Here is a 16,972-nt window from a genome sequence, read left to right as displayed (position 1 = left end):
AATTTTCATCTATACACCATTTTGGAATATTCACAGAAATTAAGATGTGTTCACTGAACTTAAAATCAGTACTGGAAAGTTGCTGGTGAGTGGATATGTCTGTTGTTAAGACAAAGAAAAGTGAAGATTTTTTTTGTCTAGTTTTAATGCCTTTTTCATGCAAGGTTACTCTGTTTAAAGGTTATTTAAAAAAAAATGCATACACCTCTAACTGTAGCTAATTCTGATGGACTAGGGAATTCTTAATATTTTGTAGCAATTCCTAGTTATTGCATAATGGATATTTTACTGATGATTTCTAAACAAATACTGTTCTTTATTTAAGAAAGTATAACATGACAGGTTATACACTGAGGAATATGCTGTAAAGATCCATGAGGAGCATGAATTGTACTTTGTATTCAGTTATCTTTGATGTGTTCATGACAAGATCGAACCAAAGTTCTACAGTCACTTTCAACAACAATAATATTGCAGAATGATGTGTAAGATCTATGAAGATACAAAATTCCTATAGGTATTTTTTGTTAGTAGGAAGTTATACGATCTGCATTCTGTTATGTTTAATAAATAAGATATACAAATAAGAATATAATAAGAATGAACGTTTTAACAATTTGTTCTTTTCTTTATGTAGGTTAAAAGGGGAAAGCAGAAAGATAATGTGAGGCAAAAGAGATCCCTGCTGGTAAATGCAGGTCTTGCACTAGCTCCTGATTTATTTCAGATAGTGCTTGACAGTGAAAATGAAGCTAAAGGTAATGTACATACATGTGACTAAAAGTCACTGCACTTGACATTGACAGCTTTGCACAGTCTTGAAGGTTGGGCATAACATCTGGTGGCAATATGTAGAGAATATTGCAATATGGATGAAGTGGCAGTTCTGCTGATTTCTGTGGCAAAGTGCCTATCGATTTCAGTAGGGATCTAAGATTTATATTGTGAGACTGGGAGAGGAAATGTTATTGTTTTGCCCTCTGAATTAATCCGAATCTTATTGTTGTGCTATAAGTTGTGCTGTAATTTTATTTTCACTGTGTGCCACTCCTGAATGTTCTTACACAAGGTCGGTTTTAAGTGTTACTTTCTGAAATTCACCTCATAATATTCTGTGTTAATTAAATACAATATTGGGTATTTATTCTATATTGTGATTGTCTTTCTAGTCTAAAATCTTGCTTTTGAGAGATCAAGTTTTGCATGGAGATCTAGGCATGAATTACTTACTTTCTAAAACATGGATCATAAATAGGCATGTTCCTTATGTCACAAACTGCTTCAGTTCATGACTATACAGCTTGTTGTTGAAGAAGAGTGGACAAGGAACAGGTATTCCAGATTGCTTGAACTGTTCTATCTTATCTTGGCAATATAGCAAGTGTGTGACTTAGTTAACTTCCTGAAGATACCTCATGTACCCCTAGGGGAGAGATAATGCTGGAGGACGGAATGCTCCAGGAGTCCTGTAGCTTCCAAAGCAGCTATTATCAAAATATTCCTGTGTGATACAACCTTTTGTAAGATTTTGTTTTGAAAGATTTCAGGTGTTCCTGAGGCTGTCATCTAAAGAATGTTTTTTGATCTTTCCATGACACTTATAATCACAGAATAGTTAGGGTTGGAAGGGACGTTAAGATCATCTAGTTCCAAGCCCCTGCCACGAACAGGGGTGCCTCACACTAGACCACGTCACCGTCTGTCCAACCTGGCCTTGAACACCGCCAGAGATGAAGCATTTATCAATTCTCTGGGCAACCTGTTCCAGTGCCTCACCACCCTCACAGTAAAGAACTTCCTTCTTATATCCAACCTGAACTTCCCCTGTTTAAGTTGAAACCCACTTAAGTTACAACAAACTGAAACATGTTTATTGAAGGAGTAAGAAAATATATATACAACTTGTATTTTTAAAATATACATAGGACAAGACATCAGATTTGCAAGTGGTTTGTTTTTTTTTTCTTTTAAGTTGCATAATAACTGTATTATTTAAGTTGCATAAATAACTGTAAATCACCATTTCATTCTTTGTTGATGTATGTGCTGGCCTAATTTAGGGAGAGTTGTACCCACAGATCCAGAGAAAAAGGTACTTTTTTAATCCCCGATTCTTTGCCCTAAAACCTTACACTATATTACTGTCATTGTGCATTGTACTGAACATTGTCTGTCAGTTGATCTATGTGTATCACAGCCTTATATGCTAGATAAAGCATTGCAAAACATTTTTAGCAAGAATAGTAAAACACTACATCTTCCTCTTTTCATTGTAAATGAATGCAAGTGAACCTGCAGATATATATATTAAAGCCAAAAATACTTTATATGTATTTTCTGCTATTTTTGGTGACTTTTTTGAGGATGAAGTTAAAACTTACTCAGTCTGCATTGTGCTAGGGACCATCTCTTAGATTCAAGTGAACGTCCAAACTCATTGGATTTCCCTGTCACATCAAAGTTACTTGTGTTCTAATGCAAACCATCTCCTCTATGTCATTATATGAAAAAAAAACCAACCTCTTTTTGCTGTATCTGTACCACTGAAGTAATTTTCTACCTCAGGGAGCAAGCTTCTTCCTCCCTTGCATCATTATTACGTGTTCGTAATATCTTTGCTTAATATTTTTGCGCAGTATCTTGCTGACGAAGTAAACCAGAAGTCAGTATTCTCAAATTAAAAAACAATGAACTTTAATATTGATTGAAAATGTGTTTGATCAGGTAAGTGTACTTAAAATTCAGCATGCATGTGAACTTTATGTATTAACTTCACCCATTTACTCTTGACTGAGGCTAATCAGAGCAATGCATGTCCTGTCAGAAAAGAGGTGTGCTTGAGGTATTTGGGGGCCAAACAAGAATAAATCAGTTTTTGTATGGGATTACTATATCTGAACATACAGAAAAACCAGAATACACGCTGGTGGGGTGTTTTTCATGTTAGTTGGTTGGTTTGGGGAAAGCTTGAAGAGCTTAAAAAAGTGCTGGATTTTGTGTGTTTCAGAAACCAGTTATGAATCAAAATACATACCCTTCATTTGGATTTTTTAATATCTTGTACATAAAATTTACCTCAAATTCTTTTGTCTTTGCTAAGTTTCCTCAGGTGAAAGTAGGACTCAAATAAGCTACCTCTGTGCTAAAGCACGGCATCATATTAAAAGTGTGGAGAAAGTTGATGAACATTTGAAACACCTGAGAAATGGAAATGACAGAGAGAGGTAATTCCTATAGTCAAGAAGTGTCTCTTTCATCCTGTGTAGAAGTGTCTAACTGGAAAGTTTCTTACTGCAGCTGTTAAGTTACTTGATGACACCTTGTAAGAGACTGAATGCTTGAGTCAGAGCTGGCAAAGCATTTAAGCATGTGTTTAATTTTGTCTGAAAAGTTCCGTTATGTTCACATGCTCTGTGTAACTGTATTCTTCTGCTGCTTCTAATCTCCCTCACATGCACAAAATCACCTATTGGTGTGAACTGAACACACAGAAAATGAGTGGATTAAGGCTGGAAGACTGAGTAACTTGATGAAAACCTGAAAGTTTGCTGCAGTGTGGTTTTAGGTCCTTGTACCGCATCCCATGCTACAGCCATTTTGATAAAGAAATGAAGTAGTCCATTCTGGGTCAGGAAGATTAATCCATAGGAAAATTACAGGTTTTGTTTTATCATTCTTGATTTAAAAGGAGATGTTTCCTTTCTTCCCCTCCCCCCCCAAAAAAAAGTTCCTGTGAGGAAATGTAAAATTGTTATATAAAAAATACTAAATCCAAACTTGTTTTCAAGATTTATTCTGAAATTCTCAACATCAGTTTTGAAATATTTAGTTTATTTTACAAGATAGATAATAGGGGTGTCACACACATTTTGAAATTTCAGTGTAGTTACTATCCAAAGCAAGAATTTTGCCCCACTCTTCATATACTGAGGGGATTTTTTTTTAATTAAATAATTAATAAAGTAATAGTGTTATCTTCCCGACTGATAAGAAGTCTTCCATTAATTTTTATTAGCCTTAAAATGCTATTGATGGCCATCCTTACTGACATGATGTTCTTGTTGATCCTGCTTATGAAGTAATTTTATGTATGCTTTATCTTTGGTAGAATTAGACTTTGGGCAGATTTGGCAAAAGTTGCACGTAAACAAGAAGTGTGGGATGTCTGCCGTGCAGCATGCAGATTCTGTCTCTTGTACGATGATACTTTGTTTAGAAAGGCAGCAAAGCCTAAAAATGGTGAGTGAACAAGTTATTTCAAATGTTGTAAGAGGAACTTTTTCCTCATTTATTAGAGTTACTTGAAAAAGTCAGCCAATATTATTTTTTTCCTTCCCACGGGAGGATCTAAAAGTTGGTCAGTACATTTTCTCTTGAAACCATACTCTGCCTTCAGAAATGTTTCACTCGTGTGAAAGAAAAGTACTTGTATGAAATGTATCTATCTGTCTAAGAAAATAAGTTCATTCCCTAATGGTCATCTAGGTCCATATTACCCATCTCTGTCATACCTAATTACCTGAGGAAGCTGAGGAAAAATGGATTATCAGTCACTCTGTATGAGGCTCATGTGGTAACATTTTTTACCTTTTGTTCCCTTATTAGTGGTTCCTCTGAGGTACCCCCCATTGTCTGTGCCTTGTTCCTTGAGGGTCTACTGAAAACCAGCCACACATGTTAAAAGAGTTCTCAACTCAGTGAAAGAGCACTTTCAAACCACTAGCTGCTTGCCGACTTTTACGTGTATCTTGTTAAAGTTTTGGGGTTTTTTGCCTGGGAGTTCATAAAACTCATGTTAAGAATAGATGTAATTCTAGTGCACACCCTGTTGGCTATTTTTTTTTTTTCCTACCCAATGTTAATTGAACCATTTCCACATTTTTCTCTAGATTGTTTCCAAGGTCCACTTAAAATATGGCATTAATTTGCCTGTTTTCTTCCTCAAATTTTGTGTCTCCAGACTAGTCATGTTTCATCTTTCATCTCTTCCAAACTAAAGGGGAAATGAAGTACTTACCAGGAACTCTGGGCAACCATGCACCAAACCAGTCATTAATAGGAACTGGTATATTCTTTTTTTCTTTCACAAGTTTTACGTCTCCAAGGTAAAGGTGTCTTTCTCATACTCTGAATGTTTATGGGGCTTTGTAATTTTGTCTGTGTCTTTTCCTGGGTAGGCAGGACATCAAGACACTGTTGTCTCTGTTGTCACTGTTGAACATCTCTGTTCAGAAGTGTTTCAAATGGTTCAATTAAAGTTTGTTACAAGGCTGCTGAAGTTGGTTGATGCTTTCAGAGGCAGAAAGTCACTAGAAATCCAGCATTAACTGTGACTGTACTGAAGGTCTCCATTCTCAAGAACAGCCTCCTGGAAACCCATTCATACTTCCATTGAGTGTTACATGTTGCTGTCAATGTGAAGGAGACAATGTTGCATTTGATGGAGCAGTTGAGGTAATCCGTTCTGGGCAGTTTCTGGCTGTGGAAATACTACTTGCAGTTAAATGAAAAGTGAATAGGCTTGTAGATACTCAAGACAGGAAGAGAAAACTGTGATTGACTGGAGTTCTCTGAGAACTGTTGCACTGTTCATTTTCATGTTCCACTTAGTTTTTCTTTGCTACAAGAAACCTGGAGAGGGGCTTTGGACAAGGGCCTGTAGAGACAGGCCAAGGGGAATGGCTTTAACCTGCCAGAGGGGAGATTGAGCTGAGCTCTTAGGCAGAAGTTCTTCCCTGTGAGGGTGCTGAGGCGCTGGCACAGGGTGCCCAGAGAAGCTGTGGCTGCCCCATCCCTGGCAGTGTTCAAGGCCAGGTTGGACACAGGGGCTTGGAGCAACCTGCTCTAGTGGAAGGTGTCCTTGCCCGTGGCAGGGGGCTGGAAGTGGATGAGCTGTAAGGTCCCTTCCAAAACAAACCAGTCAGTGATTCTAGGATTAGTGGGTGAGAAATATGAAAGGTTTTCTTTACATATATCATATTGAGGATAGAGCAAAAGTAGTTGTATTGTGAAGACCCTTTACAGAGGCTTGCTGGCTTGTCAGGCCTGAACAAAGGCAACTAATTCAAGATATTCTAGAGTTAGAGAAAAAAACCATACCAGTTCCTATTAATGATGGTGGGCACGTGGTTGCCTTGAGTTTCTGGTAAGTACTTCTTTTTCCCTTTAGCTTGGAAAAGAGATGAAAGATGAAATATGGCTTGTATGGAGAAGTTAAATATGTGTGATTGGTCTACGCACCAGGAGCAATCCACTCAAGTTATCAGACTGGAGGTTTTAAGAAAACAAGAACATTACTTTTTAACAGAAATTAGAAGGTTATTTTGGAATATTGAAATATGGTTAAAAAATTAGGCAAAGACTAGTAAGTTAGATTTATCAAAGAGTATCAAACTCAATGGTCAAACAGAAGCTCTGGTTCAGGAAATTGATTGGATGCAGATTCTGAAAAACTGTGAAGATAGGCCAGGAGAGAAACAGCTTTGTGTATCCTACTTTTCCTCAAACACCCACCATTGGCCAACAATGTAGAGGAAACCCACTGTGACAGCTTTTATGCTCTTACTTTGTGTTTATATCAAAACAATTTTGGTCTTCTCTCTTGATTATTAAACCAAAGAAAAAATAATGCTATTTTCTCTCTATTGATGTATACATTGCCAGAAAGTCAACCCCTTCCGTGATTTTAAAAAAGTGAGATTTTAACCACTACATAATGGTCAGCGCTCCCCTTTCATTGATGCAATGAAATTGAACTAGAGGCCATGAGTTATATTCATATTAATGTAATCTCAGTACTCGTGCTATGACTGGAGCAAGTTATTTGCTGCAACTATTGAAGTTGAAGCACAAATGCAGCAACATTGCAGGTAACTGGTACCTCAGCGATGCTTGAGAAGAAGAGGGTTTGAGTGCAATAGATTGATGAAAAAAAAAAAGTGAATGAAACAGTTTCAAATCTGTACTTGTTAACTCTTGTGGATTTAAGAACATGGAGGAATTTTTATATTTTAAAATGAAGGTGATTTTTTTTCTGATTTGCCTGGTAATAATAAAGGAATTCTGTCTTTTAGTTGTAGCACAGAAGAAGAAAGCTGCTACAACTGTGATGGATGATGGTCAAGGTGACACCTTACCAGGAGAATCATTACTAACTGCTAAATCCTTCTCTTTTGAAAGAGATTTACTCAGAATATTAGCAGAAATAAGATTCATTAATGCAGAGGTAAATAAATTGCACAGCTATCATTCATATTTGTTTAATTTAGCTAAGTTTTATGTATAATTTTATGTATAAATCTTAAAGCACTGGAATTTTCAGTTTAATTATTGTCTATCTCCACAGGAACTAAAGGAAGAAGTTGTTTCATGAAGCATCTTTATCAAAATATTGTGTAAAAGTGACTATAGATATAGTCACTGCAGGTGGTGATAATACATTTTTACAAGGGATTCTACTATAAATGTTTGATGTGACATTTCTGGATCCTTAAAGTTCCAGCATGGTTAAAAATATATATATATAATTTTCAAAATTAAATTATTTAGTAGAATTATCTACAGACAATTGGAAGATTACGAAGTATTTTACATTATGTTCCATGCAGTTGTACATGCCTGTACAACATCTGAAAAAGCATTTGTATTTTCTGATTTTTGAAGAGGTAACAGCACTAACACTAAGTCACAGCCTATTTTCACAATGATAACCTGGGTAGAAAATGTGCTTCTCTGTATCTTTTCAGGCAACTGTTCATTTATTAAGATTGCAAGGAATTGAACTGAATGATCATGCTGTACCTCCAGAAGATACAAGTCAGAGTCATTCAGGATATGTTTCATATCTTTCTGAAAGTGATCCAGAATGGAAAACATACAGGTGCTCTTCTTTAATATGTAAAAAGACCTAAGAACTCTAACAGATTGTTATTATCACATTCAGATGATAATTGCAAAAGTTATTTCTTCTTAGTAAAATTCCTTGTCACCAGATGCTTCGTATTTGTAAGTAGTTGAGGTAATGGGAAAAGGATAAGAATCTAAAGAAATCATTTGAGATAATTTTCTTTAGATTGCTTTCATTCGGGAGTGTGCGTTTTATTTTTCGTTTAACATTTATTTCTTTGAAAATAATATCCCAACCTTAAAAACTGTTAAATCTGTGTTATATTGACATTTAAGACCATTAAATTCTGTATTTAAAACTATATTTCCCCAAATCAAACCCTGTTTTGTTTTGCTTTATAGCTCCTATAACTATAATGATGTCTGAGTATCTGAATACATAGAATGAATTGCAAAACCAGTCTCTTCTGTCACATCAACTGAAATGAATAAGAGAGAATAGAACATAGCAAGTATCAGGGTTTTTTTTCACATGATTATTTCTTGCAAAGGAGGAGACGGGGGAGAATTCTGAAGGCGACATTTGAAACTTCTTCTGTTCACATTCATGCTAATATTAGCCTTGTTGTGATAGTGGTCATGTCCTGAAAGAGTTGAATATCAGAGTTGTGTTCCTAAGTCTGTTCATTAGGTCTGAAGATTAAGTAGTTTCTCACACTGTCTGCTTGCAAATGTTTAGTAAAACGGGGAAAAAAAATACAAACTTATCAGAACCAAGGGACAAAGATGATGAGGATTCTGTTCCAAAATTTGCTGCTAAGCTGGTTTTGGACTTACCCAATTAGATTAAAAATTTTTAGGAGAAAAACACTTTGGTCTACTGTGTCCTGTACCATTGTTGACATAGTAATACCTTGTGCCAGTTTGTGCTTTTGGTTTTGTGACTCAAGCATGGCAATTCTGTATGGTCACTCAAAACTGCAGTTTTTAATATTGCTTTTTGTAAGTAGTGCTATAAGTTCAGGAGTGTGGGTTAGGAAGCTATTTCTGTAGACTGTGTTTTGGAGTCCCGGTCCATACAAGGGTTGGAAGGGGTGTCTTATAAAGATCTGGCCATGAAATAGTTTGAGCAAGAGTCCCATCACTTTTGTACTTCTGTTGCTAAACTGCTCTCAAGCAGCCATAGCACACACATAGGATAAACTTCTGGGCTCAGGCAGACTGGTCACACCTAGTGTTAGCAGTGCATGTGGAGACCAAACCACCCAGCACAACATGTCTTGCTAATCAGTGTCATCCTTTCTCAGGTCCAGAGTCTCTCCATTCAGGACTTTCAAAGCCAGGTTGGACAGAGCCTTGGGCAACATGATTTAGTGCAAGGTGTCCCTGCCCTTGGCAGGGGGGTTGGAATTAGATGATCTTAAGGTGCTTTCCAACCCTAACTATTCTATGATTCTATAAGTAATTGTACATCTTAATAATAATTAAAAAAAAAATATTGGAAAGAAAGTTATTGCACAGACTATGAAAAATATATTATTCTATTAAAAATTAATTTAGCATTTCAGAACATCTGGAGATACCTTTGAGTGCAAGAACACATGCAGTTACTAAATGAAAAAGACACCCTAACTCTTGAGTGGAATGCCTTACTTGTGTCTGTGTTCAAATTGAGCCCTGACATGGGTATTTAATGATTTCTAGCACTTATACATGGATTCACACATGCATTTTAAAAAACCTGTGTGGATAAAGCAGAAACTATAGCCACTTCCTTTTAAGCTGATAGCATTTGAGTGTCAGAGACTATTCAATTTATGTTGATTATGATGAATTCCTTTCCTGAGTCGTCATCTCATCCGAGTAAAATATAATTTAATGGAGAAAGACTTAATAACTTCAGCTGAAAAGTATTTATATTTTTGTTATTGTTGTTGATTAAGATGTACTACTGCATATTTAACCTTATAATGTAGTTCTTAGAGTTGAAGTTTTGGAATAACAGCTTCTTTATACTAACTTTATAGTTTATGGGTAGACTGCTTATCTCAGTATGCTATGGAAAACTTCCAACGTGCAGCCGAAATAGGAGAAGAACTGAATGAAGCTTGGATTGTTCACAATGCTGTGGTGTATATCTTAAACTACAATAGACATCTTATCTCTTCAGGAAGACAGAGGGAAATTATTGAGTACCTGCAGACTCTTCTTGGAGCCATCAAGACTGTTGGGCACAATGGGTAAATTTAGATGTTTGGTTATGAACATGCTCTTTTTTTTCTAAAACAGAAAAAATATTTTTACAAACACTGTAAATCACTTTGTGCTGTGAAAGACACTTATGCTGTCTTTCGTTCAACTTTATACTAAGCAATATTAATTTCTCTTCACTGCGGAATAGCAATATGTGCATGTAAAATAGCATTTTGTTGAGCTAGTCAGAAAGAATCAGGAAAGTTTGTTTAGCCTGTGAGTTTGCAGGACAGCTCAAAATGTGTTTGCGTGCTATCATGTGCTCTGAAGTTGAATTACATTGTAAATATAGTTCCTTACTCTATATTATTGTAAATATGTCTAATCAGAACAAGGTGAAAAGGAGGGGGGAAAAGGAGGGGTGTAAATGTGCACATTAATAGACCATAAAAATGGGAACTTAGATTCCACTGTGATTTAGAGAAATCCTGTTCTGCAGTAAATGCAATAGGAGAATGGCTGACAGAGGAGATGCTCAAGTTAAAGTCTTACTGTGAATGAAATGCTGGAAATCTTAGCTCATTTTTGACAGCAACCTTGACACTGGGCAGACTGTCAGGGCCAGCAGCAAAGAAGGCTTTATTAACAGTATTGGAGAACAAAACATAAAGTGCATTTTATGCAGAGGTTAAGACTGGTAGTACCTGCTTATTAATGCTGAGATTTATATTAGGATGTATCAGCAGGAATCTCTTAGTCATAATTCAGTTTGTGTTTTCTCAAAAAAAAAAAGTTATTCTCGCACAGCAGTTACAGCAGTTGATTGGAGGACAACACAGTGTAATAAAGAAATGGGATTATGTGAGGCCTTTGGCTGAGGTGATTTTTTTAGGAAGTAGTTGTTATTCTCATGCGTAGCAAGCCACTAACAAAAATTCTATTTTTAAATGTGTTTGACATAAATATGATTTTTTTTTTTTCTGCGAGGAAATAGAAATGATAGAAAGAGCTGAAAAAATATGATGTAAACTATGAAAGTTGGTGTGAGATTTTGTACCTTTAGCCATTTTAACTGCTTTTACAATGGGAAAATTTTTTGTAACATCCATAACTTTGCTTTCTTAAAAAAAATCTAGACTTTCAAGTAATGTTTATTGCTTGAAAGTAATAAACTTTATTACTTCTTCTTATTTTGATCTGATGCATTATGCACTTCTGATTTTTGTTTTCTTCTACAGAAGTGCTGTGATTTTATTGATGTTATGTAATGCTTTGGCTCGGGGCTTAATTCTTTGTTGGATTCCAAATCCAAAACTTGCTGAGACAATGAAAAAAGATGCAATGGACAAAAGCAGAAGAGCTTCAGTAAAGAAACATGAAAAAGCAAATGTTATCCAGTCTTCTTTAGTAGATCCCAGTGGACTTCCTGATATCAAAGCTGCCTTAGAGGTACAAAGCCCTCATTTTTTGTAGTCATCCTTGGTGTGCTGTCATATGTTACAATTCATATAAATTAAATGGTAGAAATTTTTTGCAAAAAATAAGCTACCATCTTTTATAGTTCCTGCTACTACAGGTCCTCCCCAAATGCACACTGAAGTTCCTTACCAATTGGAGCTGAGGACTGGAAGTTCTATTTCTTATATGGTTTGGCTTTGTAGAGATGTTGTTAGGCATGTTGTTAGGCTTAGAGATGCATGTGCCATAATTTTAAAACAACTAATGGACGGCATGTTCCATACAAAAGGCCTTCCACATTTATCCTGTGTTTCAGTCTCTTTTTTTAATTCTTGGTGTTCAGATTTGTGAATTTGCCCTAAATGCGGTAACTGGAATCATAGCTAATGAAACGGTACCTATTGCTGCACAACAACAGATCATTGCTACGTGGGTGAAAGCCAAACAGTTAAATCAGCAGCAGATCGGACGTAAATTTGGGACAGAGGAGGAGGTACTATCACTCTGGAGTCCTGCATAATGTTGAAACTTTTCTTTGAAAAAATTAATTTAATAATGAATTATATTATCAATGTGTATCTTCTATATATTTGAATACAACGTGAAAATAAATTTTGGCTGTAGTTCCCATAAATCTTTATGGAATACAGCAAATTCTTCACATTTGGCATAGCAGTGAGTCTATATTTCTTAATTCTACCTTCTGTTTTTATCTGCCAAGAATAATTATGGTAACGTTTGTTATATGATGACTGTATAACAAAGTTGGGTTTGAATTCATATATTTAACATAATAAAATGGCTACATGGAAAATGAGAAAAATAATCTATATTTTATATCAACATTTAATATGGTCTATATCTAGAATACGGACCTAGTAAATTCGAAAGCAATATTTTATTCCTATCTTTTTCTTTTATTATACTATAAAACCATAATCCCTCAGTGGTACATGAATTTACCTGCATGGTGTTGCTGCTATCTTTTTCTAATGTTAAAACTGTAGTAATTCAGAGTTCACAATATTAATTAAAAAAATAAATAAATACACAAAATCCCCCATTTAAGGACACGATGAAGAGCGGAAGTCTTGCTTTTTGCAAACTGAGGATTCCAAACATACTTATTATTACCTTCTCATCTTAATTAACTTCCTTAACAGTGTTTACTTGAAAACAAAACAAAACCTGTTAATGTATTACTTTTTATTTCTGCATAGAATAATGATGAAGCACAAAATCCTATGACAAGAATTCTTGTTGGTCTAGAAATGTATTCATGTAATGGCTTGGGTCTCATGGATTTCGCTGTTCCTAGCTTACCTCAGGTATTTATTTTATTAGCTCTTGAGTTTTAAGAAATTGCATAGTATAAATGTTATTTCAGTTTCAGTTTTGGACCCAGGCAAAATTAATTTCTACCTTCTGTAGAGACCTTTCTTAAAAGACTAAGATGTATTTCCCATTTAGCTAGGAATCTGGTGACATTGTCTAACACTTTGTAGAAGTCCTTCTTTCTCAAGGCTAGGAGCTGGGTCCTTATAAATAAATATATATAAATATGTTGGTACCTAATTGTAGTTGGTCTACAGATTTATGCCAAGTATTATGAGTTAACTTTAGCTTCACTGGCTTAGTTTTGGAGAGCAGTATTGTAGTAACCTCGTTTTTACCAATATATTAACAATACCTATTATCGGTATTTTATTTTTGCATTATTATTATTGCATCAGTCAGGAAGATGGACGTCCTGACTGATGCATGCAAAAGCCAGGAGGATCTTATAATGAAACTATGCATGAAACACTAGATGTAAAAACAGTGGTCTCTCTTGTTCTTATCTTTGGGTTAACTAAAAGGGGCTCTGAATTTTGGAAGTCTTTTTCTACTGATTTTCAGAAGAAGACTGAAGACATATGGTAAGTCCTGGCAGATACTGCTGGTCAAAAGGCATGCACACTTACAGCTGGATGTACATACACTAGTATAATACTTACTACAAGGTGAACAATGCTTCTCTGCTGTATATTTTGAATGTTTTTGTAGCAATTTGGTTTTCTAGATTGTTTACTCCTGTACTTGTTCCCTGTGCAAGTGGGTTGTGTGGAAGGTACAGCTGTAAGCATGTAAGTGCTATAGAAAAGAGCACTTTTATCTTTTCTCTTTGTTTGTTGTTTGGGTTTTTTTCCCCCCCAGTTGGTGAAATTGGCTTTGGAATGCAGTTGGTCAGATTCTTTGGTGGAACTGCAGACACTGGCACGACTTACTTATTTTGCATATGTATCACATGACTATGAAACAGTGATGACTTGTTCCAAAAGGATCTTGCAATCAGATGAGAATTTTTTCCATGATAGAGATGCTAAGAAATATGAAATGTAAGTAGATGGAATTTTGCGTGATACTGCGGTATACTTGAACTAAGTTTTGAAGAAAGGGTAAATGTACCTGATCACATAATTAAAAGCGAAAGAATCTTTTTTATGAAGAAACATACAGTTAGAGGTGAAAGCAAAATTTTCCTACTTCTGCTGCCTCTGTCATTATCAGTTACTTAAGCACCGCAGGTGATGTTTTAGCTCTGCAACGTAGCCTGAGTAAAAGGCAGTGTGTGATCCAGATTGTGGCCCCAGACCCAGTTCACAAAGATATGTGAATTTTGTTATCCAAGTGAGTCAACAGGTCATATACACGTGCATTTGAGTGTCTTCCAAGGGAGCATTGCTTTTCTGAAACTGTCTCTGGCCATCATGGTCTTTTCACGCTTTTATAATTTCCAAGCAGAAAGTAGCTGATTCTAGTGCTTCTGCTGATGCAGATTGCTGCAGTGCTGAACTGGCTTTAATACACAAAAGGTCTACACAGATCGTGGAACAAGATGGAGCTCTGGATGATAGTGAGAGCAGCTACCATATTCCAAGCTCTGGTGTCAGGGAGCCTTTATGGTCTTTATTACCACCTATGCATATGGGTGGAATAGGAATGTAATGCATTTGTTCAAAAGTCCAGTGTCTTAACTAATCATTTCCATTTTGATCTCAAAGAAAAAAAAAAAAGAAAAAGAAAAAAAAGGTCTGTATATAAAAGAATTTGTTGGTGGAGATGATATCCTTTAATCCTTCTGGGTTTTTTAATACAATTTCCTGGAAAAACAGAATGTAATTTTATCAAAAGAGGAAGGAAACAACCCCACTTAGTAACAATTTGTTGGAATGTAGGAAGTTTGAAATAAACATGTGAAACACTGAATATAATTTATTGCTCGTTTTTCTCTCTGAAAAATAGTTCTCAGAAACATGTTTGCTACATAGGGAAAATGATGTAAAACCAAATAAGATATCTTAATAGGAAATATATAGTTTCAGAACATTGCAGAAATTGAGAAAATACTTGCTGAGTATCTAGCAATCTGTAAACTAGTGAATAATAAGATGGTTCTTTGACAAATAAATGTAGTCGTGGATTGTCAAGGCTGTTTCCAGAGAAATGGAAGATAAACTTAGTCTTCCCATGGTAAAGCACAACTTCAGGACAAAGGAGTTAAATATTTATTTTTGACTTTTTTTGTTGCTGTTAACTTGTACTGTAGAACACTCGTGTCCTCTTGTGGACAAAAGTCATAACTACATGATGGTTCTCACCACAGGGTAGAGGTACCATGTATTTCTGTATATGATTGCACACTGTAAGCAAGGCATTAAAAAAAAGTCTTGCAAATCGTATTACTTCATTTTGTATAAAATCACTATTAACCAAAGTTATAAAATTTATTTGGTTAGTCATTTTAAAATTTACTCTGGGGCCGAAATCTACATTCTTTTAGATGTTGTAGAATATGCTCCAAATCAATTTCTCCAGACCCTTGTGCATACTTTACCAGACATAAGGGAGACCAATTGCAAAAGAAAGTATCAAAAATTGTCTCGTTTTTCCTATTTATGTTTCTAATTGCTTGCCAAGTAAGTTTGATTTTGGATTAATATTTTCTTTGATGTACAATAGTCAATAATGGGGAGAAAACTCCAACTGTATTTTCTCCTCTTTCTAAATATAGATGATATTTTTTTAAATCTTATTTCACAATTATCATCATTAAAGCGATGAAAAACACATTTTATTTCTGATATCTTTTCACAAAATGCTCAGTTTTTCAAATATCTTCTGATTTTAGAAGAAAAGTCAGTAGAAGCATTTGTAACTTCCAAAGCTAGGGACATCTATTTAGTAACAACTTGAAAGCATCATTAATAGGAACTGGTGTGTTCTTAGGCTGTAAGACTAACACTTCTTGAATATTTGCTTTTATTCAGGCCTGGTAACAGGGTGAGACAAGAGATGTTGAGCACTACTGCCTGTATACAAGGAAAGAGTATAATGGAAAATCTGTCTGGAAGAAAACATTTGCGTGTAGCAGCATCAAAAGCCTTTGTTCAGAGTGCCAGGTATGTTTTATTTTGAGAGAAGACTAATACAAAACAGACCTAAAATTTGTTTTACAGATTTGGGAATCAACAGTTGAAATGCTTAACAAAGGATTTGACAGATGTTTACAGTTTAGTAAATTTATCGAGTACTTCCACATACCTGATCTTGTAATGTCACAGGATCATTAGAAAATCTGGTCAGAAGGGATCTCAGAAGGGGTCTAGTCCAAACTCCTGCTCAAAGCAGGACCAGCCCAGGGCTTTATCTGGTTCGAAAACCTCCAGGAATAGTGACAGAACAGCCTCTGGGAGTAACCTGTTCCACTGCTTAACTGTGCTTATGGAGGAAAAGTTTCTGCTCATAAACGCTCTGAACCTTTCTTATTTCAACTTAAGCCCAATCTTGCTTGTCCTGCCATCCACTATGAGGAACTTGGCTGCTGCTTCTCAAGAACTTTGTTAGGTTATTAAGAAACTTCTCGTTAGGTCCTCCAAAGCCAGCTCTTCTCCATGCTGAACTATCCCTGAACTCTCAACCTCTCTTCTCAAGGCAAGTGCTACAGCTCCTGAATGATCTTGATGGCCCTCCACTGAGCTCGTTGCAGTTTGTCCATGTCTGGCATTTGTTGGGGGGCCTAGAACTAGACGCAGTAGTCTAGATGTGGTCTAAAGAGTGCTGACTTAGAGGGTGGTATTTTTCCCAATCTATTTTATGTTCCTGTTAATATAACCCAGGATGCTCTTGGCTGTTGTTGCCAGAGCACACTGCTGGCTGGTTTTCAGTTTGCTGTCCACCTAGACCTCACATCCTTTTCAGCAAAGCTACTCTTCAACCAGTCAGTCTTCAGTTTCCACTGTTGCAGAGCATCATATTAATATTGTGCATTGTATGTTGTGAAACCAAAGTGGAAAGTTTGCTTTGAATCATGAATGTGCGGGAGGTGATATGTGGATGACGCATGAGTTCAGTATGAACTTTTGCTATTTGTAAAAATTAAATTAATGAGCAAAAGCAGGCAATTAGAACTCTTAGAAGATCCAGAGGGACCTTG

General features: G+C 35.8%; 1 protein-coding gene across 3 annotated transcripts in view; it reads left to right on the top strand.

Annotated features, from left to right (window-relative positions):
- CFAP46 (cilia and flagella associated protein 46) overlaps positions 1-16,972 on the top strand; it is a 78,741-nt gene that overhangs the window by 18,976 nt on the left and 42,793 nt on the right. For all 3 annotated transcript variants that reach the window (XM_030486345.1, XM_030486342.1, XM_030486343.1), the window contains 11 exons: positions 638-758; positions 3,101-3,224; positions 4,109-4,239; positions 7,074-7,225; positions 7,746-7,879; positions 9,873-10,085; positions 11,277-11,487; positions 11,840-11,989; positions 12,717-12,824; positions 13,693-13,874; positions 15,807-15,938. In XM_030486345.1, the coding sequence (XP_030342205.1) occupies positions 638-758; positions 3,101-3,224; positions 4,109-4,239; positions 7,074-7,225; positions 7,746-7,879; positions 9,873-10,085; positions 11,277-11,487; positions 11,840-11,989; positions 12,717-12,824; positions 13,693-13,874; positions 15,807-15,938 (1,658 nt within the window). The remainder of the gene's footprint in view (positions 1-637; positions 759-3,100; positions 3,225-4,108; positions 4,240-7,073; positions 7,226-7,745; positions 7,880-9,872; positions 10,086-11,276; positions 11,488-11,839; positions 11,990-12,716; positions 12,825-13,692; positions 13,875-15,806; positions 15,939-16,972) is intronic.

This window comes from Strigops habroptila, chromosome 5, assembly GCF_004027225.2.
Source record: "Strigops habroptila isolate Jane chromosome 5, bStrHab1.2.pri, whole genome shotgun sequence".
Classification (NCBI taxonomy): Eukaryota; Metazoa; Chordata; class Aves; order Psittaciformes; family Psittacidae; genus Strigops; species Strigops habroptila.
This window is presented reverse-complemented; position numbering and strand designations above follow the sequence as displayed.